Below are 26,266 nucleotides of genomic sequence, written 5' to 3' on the forward strand. Positions count from 1 at the left end.
GGGCTTGTGCATTGCTGTCAGTCTCAGGAAACCCATTCCTTTCCCAGCGTAGCTCAGAAATGGAAAGCAGTGGCCCAGTGGCAACGGGCTCTGGCACGGCCCCTTGATGGGCCCACAGTGCCCCTCTGCCCTAGGCTCTAATGGCTTCCCAACAGATGTTCCTCTTCACATGGAGTCCTAAGAACTCAATCAGTTTCAAAAGAAAAAAAAAAAAAACTACAAAAGCAAACCATGCTCATTGCAAATTATACCGAAATGGAACAGAAAGATAAAATGCAGTCACCTCCTTATCCCATAGCCCTCACCTCCCTAAATCCTCTATCACCCCACGTCCCGCTCCTGCCCCAGTGAGCCAGTTCTTGCTGTCTTGATGATTTGCAATTCTCTGCATGACTCTGCCTCTTGGGTTTGTTTAATTAGAAATAGGCTGGGAAGTGCTTCCTATGCTCTGGCATGTTAATTGCTTATCAGAGAAGGCGAAGGGGTGACAGCATTTGGTGATGGAAATTTCCGCTCTCTCCATCTTGGGGTATGTCTTGATGGTTCTCTCCCACCCATCTCCTTGCCTCCTGCACTCTGCCTCCTTCCCTTCCTTGCTCTGGTCATTGTCATAGCCACAGAGACTCTTGGGGGCCAGGAGCAGGCCCAGGAGCCAGAATTCAAACTGAAAAGGAAAAACTGTCCTCTCTTTCACCCTGTCCCTTTTCTTGTCCCTGTTCTCATATCCCAGGTGGCCCCCCACGCCCATTACCCTCCAGGCTCCGAGGAGATTCCAGAGCAGAGCTCCTTAACTACACTCAATACTCAGAGGATGATTTTCCTTTCATTCCTTTCCCCCGTATGATTGTTATTATTTATTTTTATTTTTTACAAAACAGGAGAAAAGAGTGAATCGGGTTGGGGGAGGTGACACATTTCTCCACAAAGGTACAAAATTGCCTATAGAAAGTCAGCTGCGAATGCCAAGCCCGGGCTGCTGAGATGAGGCGTTCCTGGGCGTCCCTCTCCCAAATGTCCTTCAGATCTGGCTGGGGTCACTCCCATGTTGAGGGCTGCCCTCCGAGGTGAGATGGAGAGGCCTCCTTTAGCCCTTGCCCAGGAAGCAGAAGAGCAAGCGACTGAGACTGTACAGAGAAAGAGAAGAGGAAGGGGTGCAGCCTGGGGACACAGGCAGGGGACAGCCAAGCCAGGCCCAGGAGCCTCTGGGCAGGGAGAAAATGGGAAGGCGGGAGGCTCTAGCCAGAGTCCCTCCTGTTCCTTGGAGATGTTCCTCAGAATGGCAGCAGAGGTGGCCCTGGAAGGTAAGGGCAACTTTTTGGAGGCCACAGAAGCACCCCCAGGGCCACAAAGCCCCATCTGTCTTGGCCCAGCTGCCAGGCCTCAAGCACGTGGGTCCATGTCCCCTTCCTGGGCAGGGCATCTGGCCCAGCCTGCTTCCCTTTTGGTAAAAAGTAGTCCTAGTGATTTCCTTACTGCTGAGAACAGGCCGAGCTTCAAGAATTTTGAGACAATGGTGGCGACAGTGTCTCCCCTACTGAGGATCTGGACAGCTTCCTCCCTGGATTCCAGGGCAGGACGAGGGGAGCAGACACAACCCGGACAGAAGGGGCACTCCAGCCCCAGAAAGCCCAGGCTAGAGGGAGAGGCCGCCGCCCACCCACCCCCTGCCTGGGTTGGCCGGTGCCAAGGTGGGCCGCTAGCCCAGCTGCCAGGAGGAGGACAGCGAGAGCCAGGATGGCGATGAGCCCAGGTCGGTCCCCTAAGGCTCTGTGGCAAGAAGTGGCCTCTTTGGTCCTGGCCCATACACAAGCCAACTGGGTGTGGGCATCAGCAAAGGCCACTTGCAGGCAGGCCCAGTACTCCGTGGCCTGAAGGAGGCGGGTAATGTTGTAGCTGTGGGTGCCCCGAGGCAGGCGGGCCAGAGCCGTGGCCCCCTGACCCCGGAGAGAGGAGGCACAAGACCAGGTGAGGTTGGTGGACACTGTGTTGGGTGGGGGGACCCAAGATAGCAGGATATGATAGGGGTGGGTCTCCAGCACCCGGAGCTCCAGCCCCCGTCCTTCGTCCCTGCCTGGCTGGAGGAGGGCACGGCCCACAACCACACTAACTGTCTTAGTGTCAGCCCCCACCAGGTTCTGTGCCACACAGGTGTACAGCCCTGCCTCTTCCGCCGTCACCCTCCGCAGCTCCAAGGTCCCCTCGGGGTACACCCGGTACCTCCTGCCTGCATGAGCAGGTGTCAGTCGAAGCCCCGCTGGAGTGACCCAGTAGATCTCAGGTTCGGGTTCGGCCAGTGCCCGGCAATGCAGCACCATGCTCTCTCCACTGGCCACCTGGAGGCTGGGGGGGAAGCTGCGGGGGGAGATGAGGGGCAAACAGTGGTCTGTCATCTCCCGGAAGGGCACCTCGCGAACTGGGAGGCGCTGGAGGTCCGGAGGCTCTGCGCACAGGGTGGACTGCGGCTCGATGAAGCGGACACGGGTGCCCGTGGCATTGGCCCAGCGGATGACACAGTCACAGCGGATGGGGTTGCCGTGGAGACCTACCTCCTGCAGGTTGGGCAGGGACTCCACCGTCTGCTGGTGCAAGGCACTAAGAGCATTGTTGTTGAGCATGAGGGTCTCCATCTGGGGCAGGTGGTGGAAGGCGCGGGGGTGGATGAAAGACAGCCGTGGGTTGTTGGTGATGTCCAGCTTGGTCAGCTCGGGGAGGTTTACCAGGGCGAACTTGTCGATGGAGACCAGCTCCTCCATGTTGTTCAGCCCCAGCTCCTTGAGGTGCAGCATGTTGGCAAAGTCCCCCGGCCCAACCCGCTGGAGCGGGTTCTTGTTCAGGTCTAGGAACTTGAGCCCGGGCACCTGTTCCAGTGCCCGCCTGGGCACTCGAGCCAGCTGGTTGTCATAGAAGGAGAGGCTCTCCAGGCTCTGCAGCCCCTCCAGGGCATAGTCAGAGATCTCCCGCAGGTTCATGCCTGCTAGCACCAGGCTGCGCAGGTTGGCCAAGGGCCGGAAGTTCATATCCAGGATGGCATCTACCTTGTTGCCGCCAATCATGAGTATCTCCAAGTTGGGCAGCATTTCGAACCAGCGGCTGTCAATGGCCCTCAGCAGGTTGGAATTGAGGTGCAGCCGTAGCAAGTTGCTGAGGCCCGCAAAGGCCCTGGGGGCGATGCGGTAGAGCTGGTTGTGGTTGAGATACAGTTCCTGTAGGCTGGCCAGCCCTGCAAAGCTGTGGTCCTCCAGCCGGGTCAGCTGGTTCTCCTCCAGGTGCAGGCTTAGCAGCTGGGGCAGGGCATGGAAATCACAGTCTCGGGCATCTGAAAAGCTGTTCTGGGACAGGTCCAGCTCTGTGAGATTGGCCAGGTAGCCCAGCTCACTCTGGTCCACATGGGCAATGCTGTTGCTCTGCAGGAGCAGGGTCTGCGTGCCCACGGGGAGCACAGGGGGCACTGCCGTCAGGAATAGGTCATTGCAGTCCACAGTGGTGGCCTCGCGGTAGGATGAGCGGGGCGTATACCAGGGCCGGATCTGGCAGGCACACTGAGGCGGGCAGGGCACACGCCAGGGTACCACGGGCACAGCAGCAGTGGCACCAGCCACCCAAGCTAGCAAGAGGGGGGCCACGAGGAGCCTCATGGTGGAGCTGCAGGGCAGGGGACCATTCACAAGAACAGTCTGGAGTCCTGCTCTTCGTGTTTTGCAGGGTGAGGGTCAGCAACCCTGCCAGGGTCCGAGGAACCACCCAGCCAGGGCAGTCATTCGACACCGCGCTTCACTTCTCGCCCTCCTGGATACAGCTCCTCCTCCTTGTCCACTGGGGCGGGGCCTGCTCACTCATTGCCCGGCCCCATCAGGGGCAGCCCTGGAAGAAGAGGATGCAGAGTTAAGGAGGTTGCAGAGAAACAGTATCTACCCCCACTCCTGTGTTTGTTTGCTTGTTTGTTTGTTCGAGACAGTCTCACTCTGTCGCCCAGGCTAGAGTACAATGGTGTGATCTCAGCTCACTGCATCCTCCGCATCCCAGGTTCAAGCAATTTTCCTGCTTCAGCCTCCTGAGTAGCTGTGATTACAGGTATGTGCCACCACCCCCAGCTAATTTTTGTATTTTTAGTAGAGACGGGATTTCTCCATGTTGGTCAGGCTGGTCTTGAAGTCCTGACCTCAAGGGATCTGCCCACCTTGGTCTCCCAAAGTGCTGGGATTACAGGCGTGAGCCACCGTGCCCAGCCCCTCCCATGTTTTTGACTCAACAAGCCAAAGAAGCTGCACAGGTCATGGCCAGGCCTGTCCTTAAGGCTTTAGTGTCGGTTTCTAAGATCTGCTCACAGAGTGAGTGTCTGTGAGTCTTCAGTGAAAGAGAGGAAGGTGTGTGTGTGTGTGTGTTTTGGGAGGGAAGGAGAGTGGATGGGCTGAAATTATTGTCATCTTCAGTGTCCTTCAGAGCCTAGAGAGATGTGAGGTAGGTTCTCTAACTTTTCTTACCTCTTTCCTCCCAACCTGCTTGGCTCACTGGGTAAATGAAAGATAAAATGAGTTTCCAGAACTTCCTCTGGCAGTGTATGTGGGAGGTGGGTGAGGGTTGGTGGAATAAGTACACCTCCTAAAATCTGGGATGGACTCCCCAGGACTCTAGAGGTGAAAGGCAGCAGGTCTGGTCCATATACAGGCAGGCTGGGGAAGCGGGTGTTCTGCTGTCTTGGCGCATCTGGGTGGGGGTATTGCATTGGTGTTTGCCAGCTTCCCTATCATGGAGGCAGGAGTTCTTCCCCTTTCCCAACAGCCTGGCAGAGTTGCCCAGGACAAGGTAGTGGAGTTAAGAAGCCTGGGTCTGAGCTCCTCAGCTGTGCAGGTAAGACCTTCTATGACCTGCCTTGGCCCCTTCACCTGGCTTCTCTTGTCACCACCCCACTTACCCATTCCACACAAACCTTTTGGGTTGAAGTTACTGTGACATGCCACCCATTCTAATATCTCCTCCTCATTGTCTTCCAGAAAACTCCTACTTGTTCTTCAATGCTCAGCTTTAAGTTCAGTCAACTCCTGCAGAAGAAAGCTTCTCTAAAACCTCCCTGCCTGGCTAAGGGGCTGGCCTTATGCTCTTACAGTACTCACACTTCCTACTGTCACAGTTCTGACCACACCGTGGGAAAAAGTCTCCAACTAGAGACCTGTCTTGCCTCATGCCTGTAGTACAGGATGGGTGCCCAGTGAGTGTTGATTGTATGACTCAGTCTCTTTGACTCCAGAGCCCTTTTCCCCAGGAGCCTGGACATCACCCCTGCAATCGAGAATCCAAGCCACAGCTGTTTCCTCCATCCGGCGTGAGGAACCTACCCAGTTTCTCTTTCAGATCCCAGGGCCGTGGGGGCAAGTCCAGTCTTGGCCAAGAACCAAAGATGGAAATGAAAAGGGGCCAGACTGTATCCCCTTCTTGAGCCTGGTCTGACTCCTGAGTGGAAGTCTGATTCCAGGTAGGTTTTTAGCTACAAGTGTCAAAGAAATGCACAAACACTGAGCACCTACGATTGCTCAGGACTCTTCAAAGACTCTGAAGTCTTATTTCACATCACCCTCATAACAGGTATGTGAGATAAGCATTAGAACCACCAGTTTGCAGATGAAGAGACTGAGGTCCTGAAGAGGTTAAAGAACTGGGCACAAGTCACATAGCTGGTGAGCAGCAAGATACAGGAATGAACCCAAGTCCAGGGGCTGTGTGCCGTCCACACTTCCCATCTCTGCTCCCAGGTCTGTCTGGCCCAAGCCTACCCTGGGTCCCTGGAGGGTCTGAGATATACTGACTGCCACAGCAGCAGGCCGCATGCCCATTCTTGTCCCCTGGGGTGATGACTCCTTACCAGGCAGCCACAGAAAGCTTGGAGCCATGTCTCCTGCAGCCATCCTGGCAGCTGTCTCTGAGTGGGCCAGAGGGGCGCTTCGCCTACCTCATCCTGCTTCCAGGATGCTAGGGCTTGGGAGGGGAGCAGTTGGAGGCAGGGTACCCTTCCCTGAGCAGGAACACAGCAAGCCTATTTACATTTGACTACTTCCCACTTTTCTCTGCAGCTATTTCTGAAGGTGGGAAAAACAACCGTGACTTAAAAGACACAGAGGTTTTGTGTAGGGGCGTGTGTGCACTGACATGTAAAACTCAGGGTAAACAAACACACATGCACACATACACGCACGCCTGCATACATGTGCAAGGGGAACTCAGCCACCCAAGCCAGTGTTTGGGGGTCAGAAAGCAGGGAGGGAATTTTGTGGTGTTCTATGCCGGTGGAAAGGAAGTAGGGAACAAGCTGAGTCTCCGAGAGGTCCCTGTGGACCTGGATCTCTGGCCAGTAGTCCCGCCACACTTGCAGACCAGAGACCCCTGACTCTCACCTAGACTTGCTGTGAGAGAGCAGACCCACCAGCAAATAGATCAGGACCCAAATCTCGGCCCTACCACTCACTACCCGGGCATCCTAGGCAAAGCTGCTTGACTTCTCTGAGCAGCCATTTCCTTCTGTGTTACATGATATTGTCATTAGAATTAAACGAGTGTGTTGCACGCAGAAAGAATGAGATGTTAACTCCCTTCCAGCTCGAGTCATCTCTCAGGGTTAGGAGGCGCTCCAGCTCTAGGACTTCGTCGGAGACAGCAGAAGTTGGTTCCTAGGACTCGAGAAGTTAGCAAGTGCCATGCTAGCTGGGGAGGCAGGTTCAAAAACAAAAAACTACTAGGAGAGCCCAAGACATTTCACAAGTGGAGAGAAGGTGAGGGTTGGGGGAGGTGGAGAGGGGTCTTCAGCTGGGCCCCAGCATCTCCCTGACCTTCAGATCCTATCTGAGTTCAGGTTCCCTTCTCCATCAACACCTAAGCGCTGTGTCAGTGCTCAACTGCTTAAAGAACCATTTAGAACTTAATGGAAACCCTCCAGGCACTTACCTTTCCCCTCCACCGCAGCCTGCTGCCCCCTCCTGCCCTCCCCTGATTGGGCTGGGTGGATGAGGCAGAGCTTGTGGCTTCTGGGCCAAGAGCCCGGGGCTGGGTCTTAGGATCCAGAGAGGCAGTGACTTGATGACTCATGTTCACACTGTACCTCTGACCCCAAGGCTTGGCAAAGGCCCAGACAAGTCCACCCCCTCACTGCTGAGCACGCAGCCCTTTCCAGGACGGAGCTCAGAGCTGCCCACTCACCTGCCATCACCATCTAAGGCTGCTTTGCACATGGCCTGCTCATGCAGTTTCTACTGGGGAGCTGCAGAGAAAGCTAATTGTCTTTAATTCGTAATCTCCAGAGGTGATCAGGAGTTCAGACTGTCACATGTATACTTTCCCCAACTGGATTTCAAGCTGCTTGAGGCAGGGGCCATGTCTTACATGCCTTTTGTGTTCCCAGAGCACCAAGTTTAGGACTGAACCTGTAGCGGGTGCTTGTGAGTAGCTATAGTGAAATGTGTGGAGAACATGCGTTGCATTTGATCCCCCCAACAACCCTGTGTGTCGGCAAAGAAGGGATTATTTAGCCCCATTTTGCCAGGGAGGCAACTGAGAGTCAGAAACGTTAAGTGATTCATCAGAGGTTGCACAGCTTCTATGGAGTGGGGTCAGGATTCAAACCCAGGGTCTTTGAAGAGTCACCAGCCCAGCCAACGTGGATCAGCACCTGTTGTACAGGAGCAGAGGTCAAGGCTGCCTCAGGTATAAATCCCTTCAGAGACAGCCCGGGTCCTCAGCGCCTCTGCCCCACCTGCCGCCTGCTGGGCCCCTCAGCTCCAGTTCCTTGACTCCTGCCTAGAACTAACCCCTTGGGGGACAGTGTGGGGAAGGACACTGTTTCTGTGTGAGTGTGGCTGGGCCTGGAACCACAGGGACAAACAGAGCCACCCGCTGCACACAGACCTCAGCCTGCCCTCTGAATGGGGGCTGGGGGCTCCTTTTTGTGCAGTGACTGCTGACCAGCGGTGGGGTTCAGGGACAGGAGACAAAACGCCCCAGAGCGATATTGCAAGAAGCTGGGTTGGTTGCCCATTCCAAGGGCAAGTTTTCCTCTTGGAAGGGCTGGTGCTGCAAACGCTGTCAGGCCTATGTCCTCCAGCCTGTTTCTCTGGATTTAGCAGAAACTGTGGAATTAATCCGCTACACCCCTCGTCGAACTAAGACCTTTGGCAAAGCTCTGAAGGAAGAGTTTGGAGATGCTGTCGCTGCTTTCTCCCTTCCCTCCTTCTCGGGCCCCGGCCCCAGCACAGCCCCAGTGCTCCTGCCTGGTATTGGTGGACACAGAGTCTCTCTCTCTCTCTTCTCCTCTCCTCCTCCCGCCTCTCCCTGGCGGTTCCCTGCCCAGCCCCACCCCGGGAGCCGAGGGCCTGGAGGGAGGGTGGCAGGTGGTGATCGATTGCCTGGCCTTGGCTGCTTCAGTGCCAGGACCCCCCTCTCCCCACAAAGCTGCGGAGACAGATGTGCAGCGTAATTGAGTGTAGCATTGATAAACTCCAGCCTCCTCACTAGCAGATAAGCGCTGGGTGGGAGGGATGCTGAGGGCAAGGAAGGCCAGTCCTCCATCTGCATACCTGGCCTCCAGTTCCTCCTGGGAGGCGAGCCCGGCCCCTCACTCCCACCTCCCATTTAATCACACACAACCAGAACCTCAGAGCTGAAGGGGACCTCAGCCTCAGCGTTTATCTGCTCTTCCAGAGTCTGAATTCCATGAATAACTTATGTGAAGGAGGAGTGGTGGAGCGTGAGCCTGGCTCTGCTGCTCACTGTGTGACCTCGGGCAAAGTACTTAACCTTTCGAGCCTCAAATGCCGGAGCTGGGAAATGGGGATAATGCCTGCACTCCTGGAATGGCAGTGAGGAGGACGGGACGTAAGGCGCAGGAAGTGCCTGCTACTTCCCTCCACTCCTCCCGGCACTGTGGCCTCTCCTTCCATCTTATAATATATTGGGGTGGTGCAAGAGTAATTGTGGTTTTGACCATTAAAAGTGTGGCCAAAACCTCAATTACTTTGGTGCCAACCTAATACTTCTCATCTCTCAACTTTTGTAATAAACTTTAAAAAAACTGTTGAGGTATATTGTATGTACAGGAGAGTACATGAAGGTCCCTGATCCCAACATGCGTAGATATAAGTACAACCACCACCCAGATCAATACATACACATTCCCAGCACTCCAGAAGGTTCCTGTGTGCCCCCTCCCACTCAATATCCAGCCCCCACCTGGAGCTAGCCACTGTCCAGACTTCTATTGCCTCCAAGCAGTGTTCTTTTGAAAACCCAGAATTCCCCTTCCTTTTCCATGACAAGTTGAGACCAGGGTCTTTGGAATTAGGTTACTCTGGTGTGAGGGAACTTTAAATCCACTTCATTCCTCCTCCTACTTCAAAGGGGGCTATAGCTTCTCAGAGTCTCATGTTTAACCAGTGATCTCCAGGAAGAAAGGTTGATTCTTCTCTCTCATTTCAGAGTTCCCATACCTAAAAATTGCTCTAAGCCTTGGGGCCCAGCTCTGGCCAGCACCCTCGTGGCCTGGGCCTGGGAGTGCCATGCTGCCTCAAGGGAGGATGATGCGGGTGACCTCCTGGCCCCCCTGCCCCCTAGGCCTTCTCATCACAGAGTTCTGGGGCATAGGCAAGAGGATGGATTGGGGGTGGCCAGGGAGCAGCCCAACCTGCACTCCTAACCATCCGGCCCCTGGGCCATTGTACTGGGCAGTCTCAGAGGCTCCTGCCATTCTGCTTGTCCTGCCCGGCACGTCTCCCCCCACCCCCTGGCCGTGCTGCGCTGGTCATACTGCTGTCAGCATCACGGTCCACCAAAGGCTGGGAATGCCCGCCCTCTTCATCTGCACTCTCCCACCTCACACCCCCGAAAAACGCGCACACTGCTTTCACTTCTGGCCTTGTCGTGTACAATGGCCTCTTTTGGGCTCTCCTGCTCACCTGAGAGAGGCTCACTTCCCCTCACTGCCTCTCATTCCCAGACACGCCGTTTTCCTTCCACACCTTGGGCCTCTCACTCTGCCTGCCATGCCCTTCCCCAAATTCAACCATGCAACTCCTCTTCAGCAGTGAAAACCCATCCCAGATGCCCTCTCATCTGTGACGCTTTCCCTTAGAGAAGGATGGTTCCTCTCACAGCTGCCCCGGAGACTCTGAACAAACCACAGTGGCGGCTTCCTCACTGTTAGGCCGTGAGTCTGTCTTCCCAGCCAGGCAGAGAGCTCCTTAAGGAAAGGATGGTCATGGAGTTTTGTGTCCCTAGAGCCTAGTACCGTGCACTTTCCCTTGCAGGCCTGAGGGGTGCTCTGCTGTGAACTATCAATCACAACCCATTAGTAGGTCATGAAAACTAATGTGGGCCATGATCTACATTAAAAAAATGAATAGAGGCCAGCACGGTGGCTCACGCCTGTAATCCCAGCACTCTGGGAGGCCGAGGTGGGTGGATCACAAGGTCAGGAGATCAAGACCACCCTGGCCAACATGGTGAAACCCTGTATCTACAAAACAAAACAAAACAAAAAACACAAAATTTAGCTGGGCGTGGTGGTGTGTGTCTGTAGTCCCAGCTACTTGGGAGGCTGAGGCAAGAGAATCACTTGAAGTCTGGAGGCAGAGGTTGCAGTGAGCCGAGATCGCACCATTGCACTCCAGCCTGGCGACAGAGCGAGACTCCGTCTCCAAAAAAAAAAACGATAGAGGCAAGGCGCGGTGGCTCACATCTGTAATCCCAGCACTTTGGGAGGCTGAGGCAGGTAGGTCACCTGAGGTCGGGAGTTCGAGACCAACCAGACCAACATGGAAAAACCCTGTCTCTACTAAAAATACAAAATTAGCCTGGCGTGATGGTACATGCCTCAGGAAGCTGAGGCAAGATAATTGCTTGAACCCGGGAGGCAGAGGTTGTGGTGAGCCGAGATCGCGCCATTGCACTTCAGCCTGGGCAACAAGAGCAAGACTCAGTCTCAAAAAAAAGAAAAAAAAATACAAAATCAAAAATATCAGACTGCATTGTGTGCAGCCAGACTAAGCATTGTTTTGAGATGGTTTCACCCCCTACCCATTTTATATATACCCATTTGGGCACTGGGATGTGATACAAGGCTTTTTTTTTTTTTGGCCTTTGGCTGTAGCTATAAAAGCTGGAAAACCATTACTCTGAGAATCTCTCTTTTGGGAAAATGAGTCCCTTCAACTCTGGTTGACGCCACTGGGATGATAACAGAAAGCAAAGTCTCAGAGGAAAGATGTGGCGTTCCTGAGTGTCTTCCACGTGCCAGCACTTCTATTTGCTAGCCACGTGGTATTCCTCCTCCCAGCCTTCTGTGAGGGAGGCACTTTTCAGATGAGAAACCTAAGCTTCGCGAAGCTGAGAGTCGGGACTGAAGTCCCACAGTGAGCGTGTGGAGGAGCCAGGATCTGAACCCCATCGCCAGCCCTTGCCAGTTCCATGATTCTGGTGCCAGCACTCACCTGACCTTCAGGGCTGTCATGGCATGAAGAGACTGGAGGGCATCTGCTGGGCAAAGGTGAGGCTTCTTTGTTCACACTCACCCTCCCCTCCTCTCTGGAATGAGAGGGGTCAGGGTTCCAGGAAACCCCGCTTGCTGGGCCTGGGAGGAGAGGCCACGACAAGGGGACTGTCCCCAGGCAGGAATCTCTGTCTTCCCAGGTCTCCTGGCTGGCCCAGGCAGAGAGTGTTAGAGCTCTGCTGCCTGGAAGGGAGCCTGCCTCATTATTTCTTAATTAGGAGTAGAGGGTGCCAGTAGGTAGCGCACAGAGTCCTTGCTGTCTGCTTGCACTGCACCAAAAGGCTGCAGGGGAGCAGAGCCAGCCGGCCGGGGGCACGGAGGCAGCTCCAGGCTGCGCCTCATGCCGCTCACTGCCAGGCTTCTGCTGATCCCCTGCACCCATTTCCTGGGCTCCCATGGTGCCCTAGTGTGCCTCCATCCTAAATTGGCTGGCTGGCTGTCTCCCTGACCAGACTGTGAGCTCCTCTAGGGCAGGAGCTGTGCTCCAAGTTGCCAGTTCTTCCAACAGTCTGGACACAGTGGTAGCTCAGAGAATATTGGGAGAAGGAAAGAAAGAGGGAGGGAGGGAAGAAAAGAAAGGCAAGGCAGGCAAAGCAAGTGGAGAGGCAGGGGGCTGGCTGTCTCAGAGCTCAGGCGGCTCCACTGCCTACCAGGTGGGCAGTGTCTGGGCTCAGATCCCCTGCCTCCTTCCTTCCTGACAGGAAGGAGACAAGCATCACCCGAGCCTGCCTTCCCTGGGCAATACCCCGGCCACTCCAGGCATGGCCTCTTTAGCCCTTCCTTGGTCACTGGCCCCGGGTGAAGAGGGCACTCTTCTCTGACTCAGGTTCTTGCCTCTGGATTTGCCGTGCTCCTATGACAGCCTTCACCCTTTTGAAGCTCTCTCAGGCTCCCCCTCCGGAAAGCCCGCAGGTTCCACCGACCTCTCTGAGAGCGTGGGTGAGTGGTTGAACTGCAGGCTTTGGGGACGGTGCGGTACAAGAGACCTGCACTGCTGTGTGGTCCTGAGCCCCTTCACTGAGATTCTCATCTGCAAGATGGAGAGAGACCTGCCTCATAGAGAGGGGGAATCTGGAAAAGATGTCTAGAGAGTGCCTGGCACTCATTAGAGTCTCTTTCCCTTTTTATCCACTTCCATTTGTTGGAGGCACATTTCCCTGGCTGCGCTTCAAGGCCACCTTTGGACCAGGCCAGCATCAGGCCGGCTATCAGGGATCTCAGTCTCTAAGGTGGGCAGCCTCTTCCTTGGCACCTTCCTGGTGCAGGAAACACTCCTTCCTAATGGAGCTGCCCTGTCCGATGTCAGCTATAAGCACTCCCTGGAGTCTTCAACCGGGGGTGTAGTTCTGGTCTTCAGGACAGCCCTAGGACTCAGTTCATTTAAAGATCACTGGTGTTAGACACAACTCTCACCCAATAAACAACTCAGCTCCAGCTCCTCCTGGCTTAGGGGAGCAGCTCCTCTGCTTCCCCACATGCTCTCCAGAAGGGTCGAAAGTGCCCCTTCCAGAAGCATTCTAAAGGTCGAAGCTGTTGGCCTCCCATAGATGTTCCACGCTGGCCACAGTTGCGAGCCTCAGATGGGCAGCCAAGCCCCGTGCTGACCCACGAGCTTCTCCGCCTCTCCGCGTCAGGAGTCAGGTGGGGGCACTGAACAGACCCCGCAGCATTCTTCAAAGGCTCCTCCAGCAGCCTGGGCCCCAGCACATCCCTTTAGCCCCAGTGGATCCCTGGGACAGACGCAAGGGCAGGGGGAAGGGGAGGGAAAACTCTAAGAGGGATACATGCGATTGTCTTTCCTGTCCCATGACTCTGCACACGCAGGGATCTTGCCCACAAGTCCCCCTCCTCACCTGCGTACCTGGGAACTTCCTTTTCATCTCTGAAGTCACAGTTTATATTGTACCCCTATGTGGTCTTCCCTGACAGCCAGGCTCCACCACCCACTCAAAATAATCAATCCCTTGCTCCTTCCTCCACCCTCAAGGATCCACATCCACAAAGAAAATGTCCTGCGTATACACTGATATGGTTTGGCGTGTCTCCACCCAAATCTCTTCTTGAATTGTACTCCCATAATTTCCACGTGTTGTGAAAGGAACCCATGGGAGATAATTTGAATCCTGGGGGTGATTTCCCCGTACTGTTCTCATGGTGGTGAGTAATTCTCATGAGATCTGATGGTTTTATCAGGGGTTTCCACTTTGGCACCTTGCTCATTTTCTCTTGCCACCACCATGTAAAAAGTGCCTTTCACCTCCCACCGTGATTCTGAGGCCTCCCTAGCCACGTGGAACTGTAAGTCCAATTAAACCTCTTTTTCTTCCCAGTCTGGGGTGTGTCTTTATCAGCAGTGCGAAAACAGACTCATACATACACCGTGGACTACCACACAGCCATCAGAAGAACAAGATCAAAAGAACGAAATCATGGCCTTTGCAGCAGTGGGATGGAGCTGGAGGCCATCGTCCTAAGCAAATTCACACAGGAACAGAAAACCAAGTATCACATGGTCTCATTTATAAATGGGAGTTAAGTATTGAGCACACATGGACATAAATATAGGAACAGCAGACACTGTGGACTACTAGAGGGTGTGTGTGGGGTTTAAAAACCTACATATCAGGTATACGCTCGCTACCAGGGCGACAGGAGCCATACTACAAACCCCAGCATCATGCAGTATTCCAGAGTAACAACTCTGCACATGGACCCCTGTATATAAAAGTTGACATAAAAAAAATCCACATCGAATATGATGCTCACCTTGTCTCTCTCAGACTGCGGGCTGCTCAAGGGCAGGGACAGTGGCTTTAGGACCTGGATGACTAGCAGGAAGCACCACTGCTTTCAAGGTGAATGAGGCCTGAGGTAAGGAGGTTTGGCTTTCCTGCCCCCCAGTGTCAGTGGTACTGAGGGAAGGACCCTCAGGACAGGGCTGGGTGGGGGTGGGTGAGGCCTGGTCAGAGGGCCTGGGCCCTGGTGGCCAAGGAGAAAGGGAGGCAGAGAATGGGGAGCAGCCCAGTTAAACACGGAGAAAGGCCAAGCCCCTTCTAACGGAAAAGGAAAAGGAAATCAGAATGAAAATTGATGAGGCGGAGAGAAAAGGAGCCTCATTTCATCAGCAGGTTTGCCAGACGAAGCTCCAGATAAATCACGCCGAGGAAGGAGTCTCCCGGGCTGCCTGCTCCCTATGTCAGCTGTCTCAGGCAGCCGGGAGATAAATGGCTGCAGCTGAGGCCCAGCGGTGGGGTTTGTCTTTCCTCCCCGATAACTGCAAGACAATGGCCTGTCCCTCCTGGCCACCTCCTGCAGTGTCCTGGCCATTCCCTCCCCCAGGCCCTCTCCCCGGCCCCTCCCCAACCCCACCGGCCTCTCCCCGAGCAGTCCCTCTGCATCCCTTGCCAGGGCAGACCAGTGGACAGTGTTCGTCAGAGGCTGCTTCCCACCTCCCACTCCGTACCCACCTCCAAAGCCAGGTGGGGGAAGCAGTGCTGCGAGACGCAGCAGGGGACAGGGCTGGCTGTACTCCTGGCCTGGGGACAGACTTTGGATGGTGTCTTCTTCCTGCCCTAGGTCTTGGGTTTCTCCTCTGCCAAATGAGGGGGCTGGGCTACAGCAGTGGTTCTCATACTGTAGTCCCTGGACCCGTAGTATCCACATCACCTGGAAACTTGCTAGAAATGCGGGTCCCGTGGCCCACCCCAGACCTGCAGAATCAGAAACCCTGAGGGTGGGCCCTAGTCACCTGTGTTTGCACAAGCCCTGCAGGTGGCTCTGATGCATCCTTAAGTTTGAGGATTGCTGGCTAGCTCATCTCTAACCTCCTCTCCAGCTGAGATCAGAATTCTACACACCAAGAACAGTGACACCTAGAATGCTCAATGTAATATGTATACACACACACACACACACACACACACACACACACACACACATATATATATCATATACATATGACGATCTGCTTATACCCTGACAGATTAGGCTAGGTATTCAAGACCCCCCTCACTTCCTCTGTCCTGGCCACAAGGGAACTCGTGAGCATGAAATAGAGCCCTGACCTTCTCCCAGGCACTGTATATATGTGAAGTTATGGGGAGGACAGGTGGGAATTCACAGGTTAAAAAGAAAACTAAACCAGTCTACTAGAGGATGATAAAAATTGTCACAGAGTGAGGGCAGCAGGGCACAGCTAGGGGAAAGAGCATTGATTCTACCCCGTATAGGAAGTTAGACAAACATTCAGGGGAATTTACTAAAAATCACTGTACACTGAAAATGGCTGAATTTGATGGTATGCAAATTATACTTCAATAAAGCCATTGAAAAGTTCACATGGGAATGTTGCCAGACTCCGTAGGCCAGTAGATGCACAGATAGGAGACACTAGGAGGAAAGGTCCCGAGATTAAAACATATGAAGTGAATTCCAAGCAGTGAGCAGCTCCCCTTGGGTCCTGAGAGTGTGAGTGATGTGATGAAGACGTAGGAGCAGCAAGCCAGAGGCAGAACAGTCTGCACGCAATACTCAGGCAGAGACCAGCCGAAGGAAGTACATAAGGCAGGAGCCAGCTGGGTGCAGTGGCTCACACCTCTAATCTCAGTGCTTTGGGAGGCCAGGAGAGGCTCATTAGAGCGCAGGAGTTTGAGACCAGCCTGGCCCACACAGTAAAACCCTGTCTTTACCAAAACCAAAACCAAAACAAAACCTATCTGGGTGTGGTGGTTCATACCTATAGTTCTAGCTACTTTGGAGGCTGAGGTGGGAGGATCACGTGAGGCCCGGAGTTCAAGGCTGCAGTGAGCTCTGACTATACAACAGTACTACAGCCTGGACAACAGAGCAAGACCCTGTTTCTAACGATAAAAATAAACCCAAACCCAAACAAAAAAAAAAGGGAATAACTACAACAGCCATCAATAATAAAATCTGTTCAGACCAAACACACCTTGCAATTAAAATTTTTCCATATTGGCCGGGTATGGTGGCTCACACCTGTAATCCCTGCACTTTGGGAGGTCAAGGTGGGTGGATAACTTGAGGTCAGGAGTTCGAGACCAGCCTGGCAACAGGGTGAAACCCTGACTCTATTAAAAATACAAAAATTAGCTGGGCGTGGTGGCATGCACTTATAATGCCAGCTTCTTGGGAGGCTGAGGCAGAACTGCTTGAACCTGGAGGGTGGAGGTTGCAGTTAGCTGAGATTGTGGCACTGCACTCCAGCCTGGGTGACAGAGTGAGACTCTGTCTCAAAAAAAAAAAAAAAAAAATTAAATCTTCCATATCCACAATCCTATGTTGCTATGGTCTATATCCCCAAAAATTCATGTGTTGGAAACTTATTCCCCAATGCAACAGTGTTGGGAGGTGGGGCCTTTGGGTGGTGTTCAGGTCATGAAGGGATAAATCACTGTTACAAAAGGGCTTGTCAACAGGAATTATTATTTTTTTTTTGCCTGTCTACCTTCTGCCACATGAGGGCGCAACATTTTGAGGCATCATCTTGAAAGCAGAGAGCAGCCCTCACCAGATGCTGGCACCTTGTCTTGGCCCAGCCTCCAGAACCATAAGAAATAAATTTCTGTTCTTTATAAGTTACCCATTCTGGGGTATTCTGTTAACAGCAGCACAAACGGACTGCGAAGTATGTGATTCTCACAGTAGCCCTCTGAAGCCGTAGGGTCCATTATCTTCATTTTAGTGGAAAGGAGATAAGTGGCTTGTTCAAGATCCCACCTAAATAAGTAAGGAGGCTGAGGCTAGAAGCCACAGTATGCTTCCAAGTCCAGTCTTTGTTTTTCCACTGAGAGGGCAATGATGATGATGGTAGCCATTGACTGGACACTGATTATGAGCCAGGCCTTGGGTTAGGTGCCTGACACAGAGTGACGGTGTTAAATGCTCACAATAACACCATAATGTGGAAATGACTAGCCTCACTTCCCAGATGTAAGAGGTAAGGTACCCTGCCTAGAACATTCAGCTGGTAAAGCCAGGGCTCAGACTTGCTCCTGGCTGGCCCTAACACCTGTGCTCTAAACGCTGACCCCACATCACCCTCCTTCAGCCCCCTCCTCCAGCCCCCACTGCCCAGCTGTCCTCCGACTTCCTCAAGGCTGGAATAGAATGAGATTCCCAGTTGACTTCTTATTCAAGCTCCACTGGGCGTGGGCCAACCCAAGAGAAAGAAACTGGCCCCTGGCCTAAGCTCAGCAGTCCTTCTTCAAGAGAAGGCCCTTTCCAATCTGGCAGAGACTTCCTCTCCTCCACACCCATCCACGCCTTCCGAGCCCAGTGCACTCGCTGCAGGTCCAGCGGCTCCCAGGGCCCCCAAGACTGTGGAAGGAAATGCTTCCATCTGCGATCAATAACAGGCATAATTCAGTGACTGCAGCAAGTACAAAAGAGTGTAGGTTAAATCAATATTTAGAAGCTTTGAAATTAAACTAATTAAGAGCAAGCGTTAATGATTTTTACTGTCTGGGAATAAAAAAGACAAAAAGCCCACCTATATTTCATGATTTTACTTTATTAGCTTGTAATAATTTGGGAAGAGCAGAAAATGAAAAAGGCTCTCAGCCAGCCCTACATCCTGCATTGCAGGGGAGGGGAGCACCTGGTCCTTGGGAATAGAAGACACAGAGGAGAGAATGAATGGGATGGAGCCCAGTATGCAAACAGCATGTTGGAAAAGGCCCTTGGCTTGGAGGTCAGGGACTGTTATGGGTTGAATCGTGTTCCTCAAAAAGATATATTAAAGTCCTAAGCCCCAGTACCTGTAAACACGACCTTATTTGGAAATAAGGGCTTTGCAGATGTAATCACCTGACGATGAGGCTATTATAGAAGGCCCTAATTCAATATGACTGGTAGCCTTATACGAAAAAAAAAAAGCCATGTGAAGACAGAGACACACAGGAAGATGCCATGTGCGCTGTAGCTGTGAGCCAAGGAACACCACCAACTGATGGCCACCACCAGAAAGCAGGAAGAGGCAAGGAAGAATCCCTCTCTACAAGTTTCAGAGCCAGGGTGGCCCTGCCGACAACTTGATTTTGAACTTCCAGCCTCCAAATCTGTGAGCCAATACATTTATGTTGTTTTAAGCCATCCAGTAACATCGGCACCCTGAGTTCTAGTTCCCACTTTGCTGCTTACTAACTGTGCAAGCTTGGGCAAGATGCTTCATCTCCATGAGCCTCAGTTTTCTCCACTGAAAAATAGGAATAAGACTAGTGCCATCTCTTTTTTAGAGATGTACAGATCAAATGAAAACATGACATGAAATATGCATGGTGAGCTGAGAAGTGCTATACAGATGTGACCTAGGCTCACTGCATAGTGGAAAAAATCTGGGAAGATGGGCAGGAAGTTTCCTGCCAACTCACAGGACCATTCTAAAGATCTGATCAGATCACAGGTGTGAGTTCACTCTGCTTCCTTAGAGATATTTGCATAAAGTATGTTTTTATTGTTCTTAACAACGATCCTATTTGCTGACCACTTAACCCTGGTTTTCTCATCTGTAAAATAAAAGCGTTGGACAATATTATTTTAAAGGTATTTTCCAGCATTATTCCCTGGGCTTATACATATTTACATATAAGTAAATATTAACATATAAATATTTTAAACGTAATGCGTCTTGGCAGCCCCAACCTTGTTCTCATCCTTAACCCTCTCTGCGCAGCCCAGTACAATTCAGAGAGGGTATCATCCCAGTCCCTAGAGAGAGGTCAGGACTACTCTGGGGCTTTCCTCACCTCTGCCCCCTGCTGCATGGATTAAGGGAGGGGGAACCACAGCAGTTTTTCAGTCCTCCCTTGAGAGTACCAGGCACGAAGGGAACAGGAAACTGTTCAGGCAGCAAATAAAATCACTATCGATCACGAGATGGCTGGCATCCCAAGCCCGGCTGGCTCCCAGAACAGTTCATCTTAAATAAATGTTCCTAATGACTCACTCGTACTTAACACCGGAGCTGTCTTAAAGTGTAGTAGAAAGGGGCAGCTGAGCAAGGAGGTGCTGCAGCTCTGCCGAGCCTCTTCCTTGGCTCCAGGGGTAGAAGGTTCTCAGGTGGCCTCAGAATTTTGGAAGGAGCTGCACCTTGCAGCAGTGAGAATCCCAAATGGAAGGACCAACCTTCCTGCCATGCAACGACCAACATTCTTCCCGGACGAGAATCACTGCAGGGAATGAGCATCTGTTGGCACATCGCCCTCACGGGGACAGGCCACAGCAGCAGCATCACCAAGACGACCATCTCATTATCACAATGCCATCGTGAGATTTACCTCCACCATCACCATGGTCAGTCCATGTGCAGCCTGCCTTCTCTGTTAATGTCACCAGCCCATCTTTGCCTTATGAATCCCCTGCTCGCTGCCATGACCACACTCATTTAACACCTTCCGTGAGCATCATCATCTCCTCCATCCACTGTCACAATCCTGGTCATTATAGCTGCCCTGATCACCATCAGAACATGCATATCGCCTCATTGCTATGATGTGTACAGAACCTGAAACAGATGCGGCTTCTGTCACTGGGAAATACACATTGGAAAATGAGACCCCCAACAATGCTAACATGAGAATAAGCGGATTCACAGGCACACAGAGGGGCACATGAAAGGAAAGATGATCATGGACATAAAAATGACAATCATTTGCTTCCTGTTATCTCTGTTTTTCAACTCTGGCTGCGCCATAGAATTATATGGGGATCTTTTAAAATATACTAATGCTGGCCAGGCACAGTGGCTTATGCCTGTAATCCCAGCACTTTGGAAGGCCAAGGTGAAAGGACTGCTTGAGCCCAGGAGCTTGAGACCATCCTGGGCAACCTGGTGATCTGGAGGACTTAGGGTCATCCGCACAGAGCAGAGCTGGCCAGCTGGTCTTGTGATGGGCACTGGGCTACAAGGTGCATGCCTGTAGTCCTAGCTACTCAGGAGGCTGACAGGAGGATCCCTTGAGCCCATGAGGTCAAGGCTGAATTAAGCCATGATTGCACAACTGCACTTCAGCCTGGGAGACACAGGGAGACTCTGTCCTTTAGAAAAAATAAAACAAAATAAAATAAAATATATTGATGCCTACCTCCCACTCTAGACCAATTAAACCAACCTCTGAGGTGTTGGATCCACACATCGTATTAAAAAAAACTTTCCAGAATTTCTTTGTAAATTTTATATCAAAAGAAAAATATTATAAGCAAAAATTAAACCCCATAGTTGTTGATACTGAAATATTTAGGGAAAAGTGTATGGATGGCTGTAATTTACTTTGAAATGCACCAAAAGTAAGACGGATTGATAGAGGCGTGGATAGACGGAGAGAGCCGGGTAGGGCAAATCTAATAAAAGGTTAATGGCAGAGTCTAGGTGGTAGGTAGATGGTTGCTCACTGTAAAATTCCCTCGACTTTGCTGTCTGTTGGAATTTTTCATAATAAAATATTGGGGGGAAAATCCCCAACTGGTTTGAATGTGAAGCTAGGACTGAGAACCATTACTTCTGAAGAAAAATATCCATAAAGCAAATGAGCTTCTCCTTCCTCTACCGTCCACATGTGAAAGAACATCCCTACGTTCTCATCAAACCAATCAGATCTAGCCCAGTGCTTCCCAGCCCTTCTCGTCGGGGCACACATAGATGAGTGTATTTGTACAGTGCACCAGGGAAGAGGGTGGTGGCTGTTGGCAGCCAGAAGGAGTGGCTTGGGGAGACACTTGGCTGCCCCAGGCCCTACAGGGCTGCCCTGAGTGCCAAGGGCTGTGGCTGGAGCCCACTGTCCACAGCCAGATCAGCTGACCAGCTCTGCTCTGTGTGGATGCCTCGGAGTCTCCCAGTTCTAAACTGCCGCTCAGCATCCTTAGCAAGGATTAAATCCTTTCCCAGACCAGACCAGACCAGAATCTGCCTATTGCAGCATGTGACATGTGTGTGTATGTATGTGTGTGCGTGTGTGTGTCTGGGGGCAGTCGGTGAGCGGGTGGTAGAAAGGACTCTGCAGGAAGGCCCCGACCCCTGGGCCTCATCTGTATGCTCCTCCACACCCCGCTCACCCTGTGGGGGAGTGCCATGGCAACACCGTGCTCTTTAAACACAGGAGTTTGTGCTGCCATTGCAAAGCTGCATTAGGCAATTTAATTAAGGAGCTGGCAGCAGACAAACTTTGTGAGTTAAAGGCATTTTATTAAATCCCATTGTATTATGCAGCTCAGTTCCCCCAGGAGCTGCCGAGCTGGGGGAGGACAGAGGAGAATGTGCTAGGGTTTTTTTTCCTTTCCTTGCTTTTCTTCTGGTCTCCCTCCTGCTTTGTGAAAGCATTCACTGAGCATAGGGGGACCACAACAGTGATTGCCTGCTCACCCCTGTAACCCGCCCCAGCATCAGGCCTTGGCATGAGGCCTGTAGGCAGAGGCCCGGGGAACACAATCACCAGCGATGATCTCACCCATTACTGCTGGCATAGCCAGAGTGCAGTCGTGGTGATCTCTGTGATCTCAGGGCCAGGCCTCTGACCTGCTTCATTATTCACAGCAGGGCTCAGCTCTGCGCTTCCGTGCACCATTTCACTGAATCCCCCACACCCTTGGAGTTAGACCACTGGCACCCCTATTTTACAGATAAGGAGACTGAGGCCTGCAGAGGTGAAGTAACTTGCCCAAGGTCTTCTAAGTAGTGCAAAGCAAGGAAGCAATCCCAGACTTGCCAAGAGGCCATGCGGAGATTTTTAGGACCCCATGATGCCTAATCTGTGCTACATGAAGCAGGGCTTCAGGGCTGCGGGGCTTTCAGCGGAATCCCAGGCTGAAGAAGCTGTCTATCTGCCTGTCTAGTGGGACGCCACCCCCCAGGCTCCTGCTCCCAGGCTGGGTAAGGGTTTTTGGGGGCTTTGTGAGCCTGCCGAATGACCCTGCCCTGAGACGGCTATCCCTTGGCAGAGCATCCTCAGCTCCTACCTTTGGAAGTCCTTCCCCTGCTAGCATGTAGTGGTATGGTCCCCTGGGTAGCTCTGGAGAAGCCCACAGGCCTCCAGGAGGCTCCTGCGCTGTAGGGCCGTCTCAACCTCCCTAGCTGATCAGCCTGGCTTGATGGGGAGAACCTGGGCTTAGGAACCTGGGCTTGATGGGGAGAACCTGGGCTTAGGAGCCAGAACCTGGCATTCCAGTGCCAGTTCCCCACTGAGGAAGGGGGGAAATGTCTTTCACTCTACAAAGAGTCACTGAGCCCAACCCTGTGCACAGGATCACAGAGATGAATAAGACAAGGTGCCTGCCCTCCAGACCTGTACAGAGAAGCATCCTCCTGAGCTCAGTTTCCTCAGTTCTAAAATAGGGGTAATGGCCAGGCATGGTGGCTCATGCCTGTAATCCCAGCACTTTGGGAGGCCAAGTTGGGAGGATCACTTAAGGCCAGGAGTTCAAGACCAGCCTGGGCAACATAGTGAGACCCCATCTCTATAACAATTTGTTTTTAAGTTAGCCTGTCGTGGTGGTGCATACCTGTAGTCCTAGCTACTTGAGAGGCTAAGGCAGGAGGATTGCTTGAGTCCAGGAGGTGAGGCTGTGGTCAGCTATGATTGCACTACTGCACTCCAAGTTTGGGTGACATAAGGCACTGTCTCTAAAGTAAGTAAATAAACAAATAAAATTTAAGTAATGACATATGCCTTGTGTAGCTAAAAGGGATGCAATAAAATCCACTCATTTCATTAAGGGCTGACTCTCTTCCAGGCCATTCACTATCTCTTTCAATCCTCATAAAACTCTATTATATTATTATCCCCATTGTGCAGATGAGAAAACTGAGGTTAAAAAAAGTCAAGTCTCCTGCCCAAGATCATACAGCTAGTAGGAAGCAAGAATCTATGCCCTTAACAAATCATATTATGATTTTATACACAGACATACACATATGTATATATTATATATTCCTATATGTTCACACTAGCTTTGAAATATAATTCATATACCATAAGTTCACAAGCAGATCATATTTGAAAAGTAAATTAAATAGCTGGATTTGCCATGATCTTAGTCCATTTGGACTGCTGTAACAAAATATTATAAACTATGTAGTTTATAGACAATAGAAATTTATTGTTCAAAGCTCTGGAGGCTGGGAAACCCAAGATCGAGGAGGTGCAGATTTGCTGTCTGGTGAAGGCCCACTTCCCGGTTTATAGATGGGGGCCATCTTCTCACTGTGCCCTCACACAGCAGAAAGAGAGAGGGAGCTCTCTGGGGTCTCTTACAAGGACACTAATCCCACTCGGGTGGGCTCCACCCTCATGATTTCAGCTCCCAAGGGCCCTGCCTTGTAACACCATCATACTGGGGGTTAAGAATCAACATAGAAACTTTGGGGAGACACAAACATTCAGACCATAGTGACCACCAAACATAAGGATGTGTTATTATCAGAGAGAAACAGGTTTCTGAATGTGGGACTTTGCCCCCTCCTGGAAAGGCATTCCCAGCCTGTAGCAAATGCAGACTGTGGGACAGGCGTGCAGCTCCTTCCCAGGAGACTGTGAGGCCTGGCTCCTCTCTCCCTGCCCCACCTCTTTTCTTGACTCTCCTGTCTCTTCTCTACCCCTTCCCTTTCCTTGCTTTCCATCCATCACCACCTTTTCTCACCCCATGAGGCCCTGAGGTTTCCACGGGGTTCTGGGAGCTCCTCTAACCAGCTCCACTCCCTTGCCCCACCTGGCAGAGACTGAGCAACAGCTGCAGCCACCAGGTGACACCTTCAGAAGCCCCCAGATGGATGGTCATGTGTATGGGGCAGGCTAGGGAGGACAGAGCTTGCTGCAGGGGAAGCCAAAAGGCTAACAGCGACCATGCAGTTCCACACCATTACCACCCAAGTCCCCCAGGAAAACAGCGGCATTTGAGGGCTTGGCATTAAGAGAGTTAATCTGGATCGAAATCCAGGAGTTCTAATAACAGCTCTAGCACTTACCAGGGTTAAAAATACCACCCTGACAAATAGAGCCAGGGAAGGCCATGAACAGGGGGTTCTCATGCTTGGATGCCTGATAAAAACTAACAAAAAGATTGCACAAACCACAATCTTGCACAAAGGCCATCGAAACCTTACACAAAAAATGTTTCTGCAAGGACATCTGTCCACAGCTGGTTATCCAACCTCAGACAGGTGTCACCCTGGCTATTGATATTTGTAGCCAAGGATAATTATTTCAAAACAATTATGTACTCCTCCTCATCTTTTCTTTTAAAAATCTTTGTCTTCTTTTACCTTCCTGAACACACACACATAGTTTACCATGGCATGCAAATTCCCATTGCATGCTCTATTCCCAAAGAAACATCTTTTTCTTTTGGAGAGCCTGTTTATTACTTAGGTTGACACCAGCTGTAGGACGATCTCACTGACCCCAGTTTCTTCTCATCTATAAAATGGGGATAAAAAATATCTGCCTTGAATTTTAATAGGCACCATTTATTGAATGCTAACTATGTGTTGGACCCCTCACAAGGCTTTAAAAAGATTTTAATACACGCAACAACCCTATGAGAGTAGTATTATATTTATTGACAGTGAAACAGAGAATTGAAGAAGTTAAGCAACTGACTCACGGTCACACAGCTAGTACATGTATTGACAGAAGTCACCATGTAAATTCAGTGCTGTGTGCTGCCTAAGCTCTCACTTTTCAGCCCACACCAACTACCTAGCTGTGAGAGCCTATGGGATGATGCATGTGGAAGTGTTTGTAAGTGGAAAACTCCAGAACGAAAGCAGGGGTCTTCTCCCACCCCTTCACATGGTTCTACTATAGTTCAGTTGGTTTTCGCCCAGTGAAATAGGAACAAGGGCCAAATCCCTTCTCTAATGCTGCAGGAGCTATACACGCTCCTCTCTGCAGCTGGGGCTGCAGGTGTGTAAGAGTGTGGGTGTTGTGTATCGTGCACGTGGGTGCATGTGTGTGTTAGGGGAGGTGGCAGGCAGAGGGGCGTAGTGGCGGACCCAGAAAAGCAGCTTGGAGGGGAGCAGATTTGGAGGCTGTATTAGCCAGTGCTCTTGCTCTCCTGGGCACAAGGCCCGGATGGTGCCAGCTCATTTTCACAGTCATTTTCCCAGGGAATTAACAGGGGGAACATTCTCTCCTGTAATAATGATAAAAATAATAATAATTAACATGGCTGTAACTTATATTTCTCTAGCACCTCTCTCCCCAGACCTCAAAACTTTGGGCACACAGTGAATCTGCTGGCTCTGCAGTCGCACCCCTGGGACTGGAAAACCGTAAGTATTGCCAGATGTTCTGTCTTCTCCAGCTGAAAGACAGGTGCAGGTGTACATGGGACTGACCTGCGCCAGGAGCTGTCCTTTGAGTGCCACTGGCAGAGGGGGAAACGACCTCAGGCACCCTGCCTCCCAGCTCTGCACTCCCATCAGCCCTCACATTTGGGTTCATCCTGTGCCCAGGAGTAGCATGGTAGGCAAGGGAGGGAGGGAGGTGCCAGCTGTCTTTGCCAAACTTCCAGACAGTCCTCATCAGCTCTCTATGCCCCACCACACAGCTGGCTCTGCCTCAGCAAGGACTGCCCTGGCCCCTGCAGCCAGCAGGGACCATGTCCGGCAGGGCTCGTCCCTACAGGGGATAGCTGATGGCTTTCTCTGGACCCAGCCAGGAGTCATTACCCACAAAATGTCTAGTTTAAACAAGTGATCAGGCAGCTCTATTAAGAGCACACATGCTT

The 26,266-nt window shown here is 51.8% G+C and overlaps 1 protein-coding gene across 1 annotated transcript in view; it reads right to left on the reverse strand.

The window, feature by feature from the left end:
• Positions 1-814: 814 nt before the first annotated feature.
• The window catches only part of LRRN2 (leucine rich repeat neuronal 2), a 71,069-nt gene continuing 45,617 nt past the window's right edge, over positions 815-26,266 (reverse strand). The window contains exon 2 of the mRNA XM_017525410.2: positions 815-3,861. Coding sequence (XP_017380899.1) covers positions 1,494-3,635 — 2,142 coding nt within the window. The 5' untranslated portion in view covers positions 3,636-3,861 and the 3' untranslated portion in view covers positions 815-1,493. The remainder of the gene's footprint in view (positions 3,862-26,266) is intronic.

The sequence above is a fragment of the Cebus imitator genome, unplaced genomic scaffold, assembly GCF_001604975.1.
Source record: "Cebus imitator isolate Cc_AM_T3 unplaced genomic scaffold, Cebus_imitator-1.0 Scaffold38, whole genome shotgun sequence".
Classification (NCBI taxonomy): domain Eukaryota; kingdom Metazoa; phylum Chordata; class Mammalia; order Primates; family Cebidae; genus Cebus; species Cebus imitator.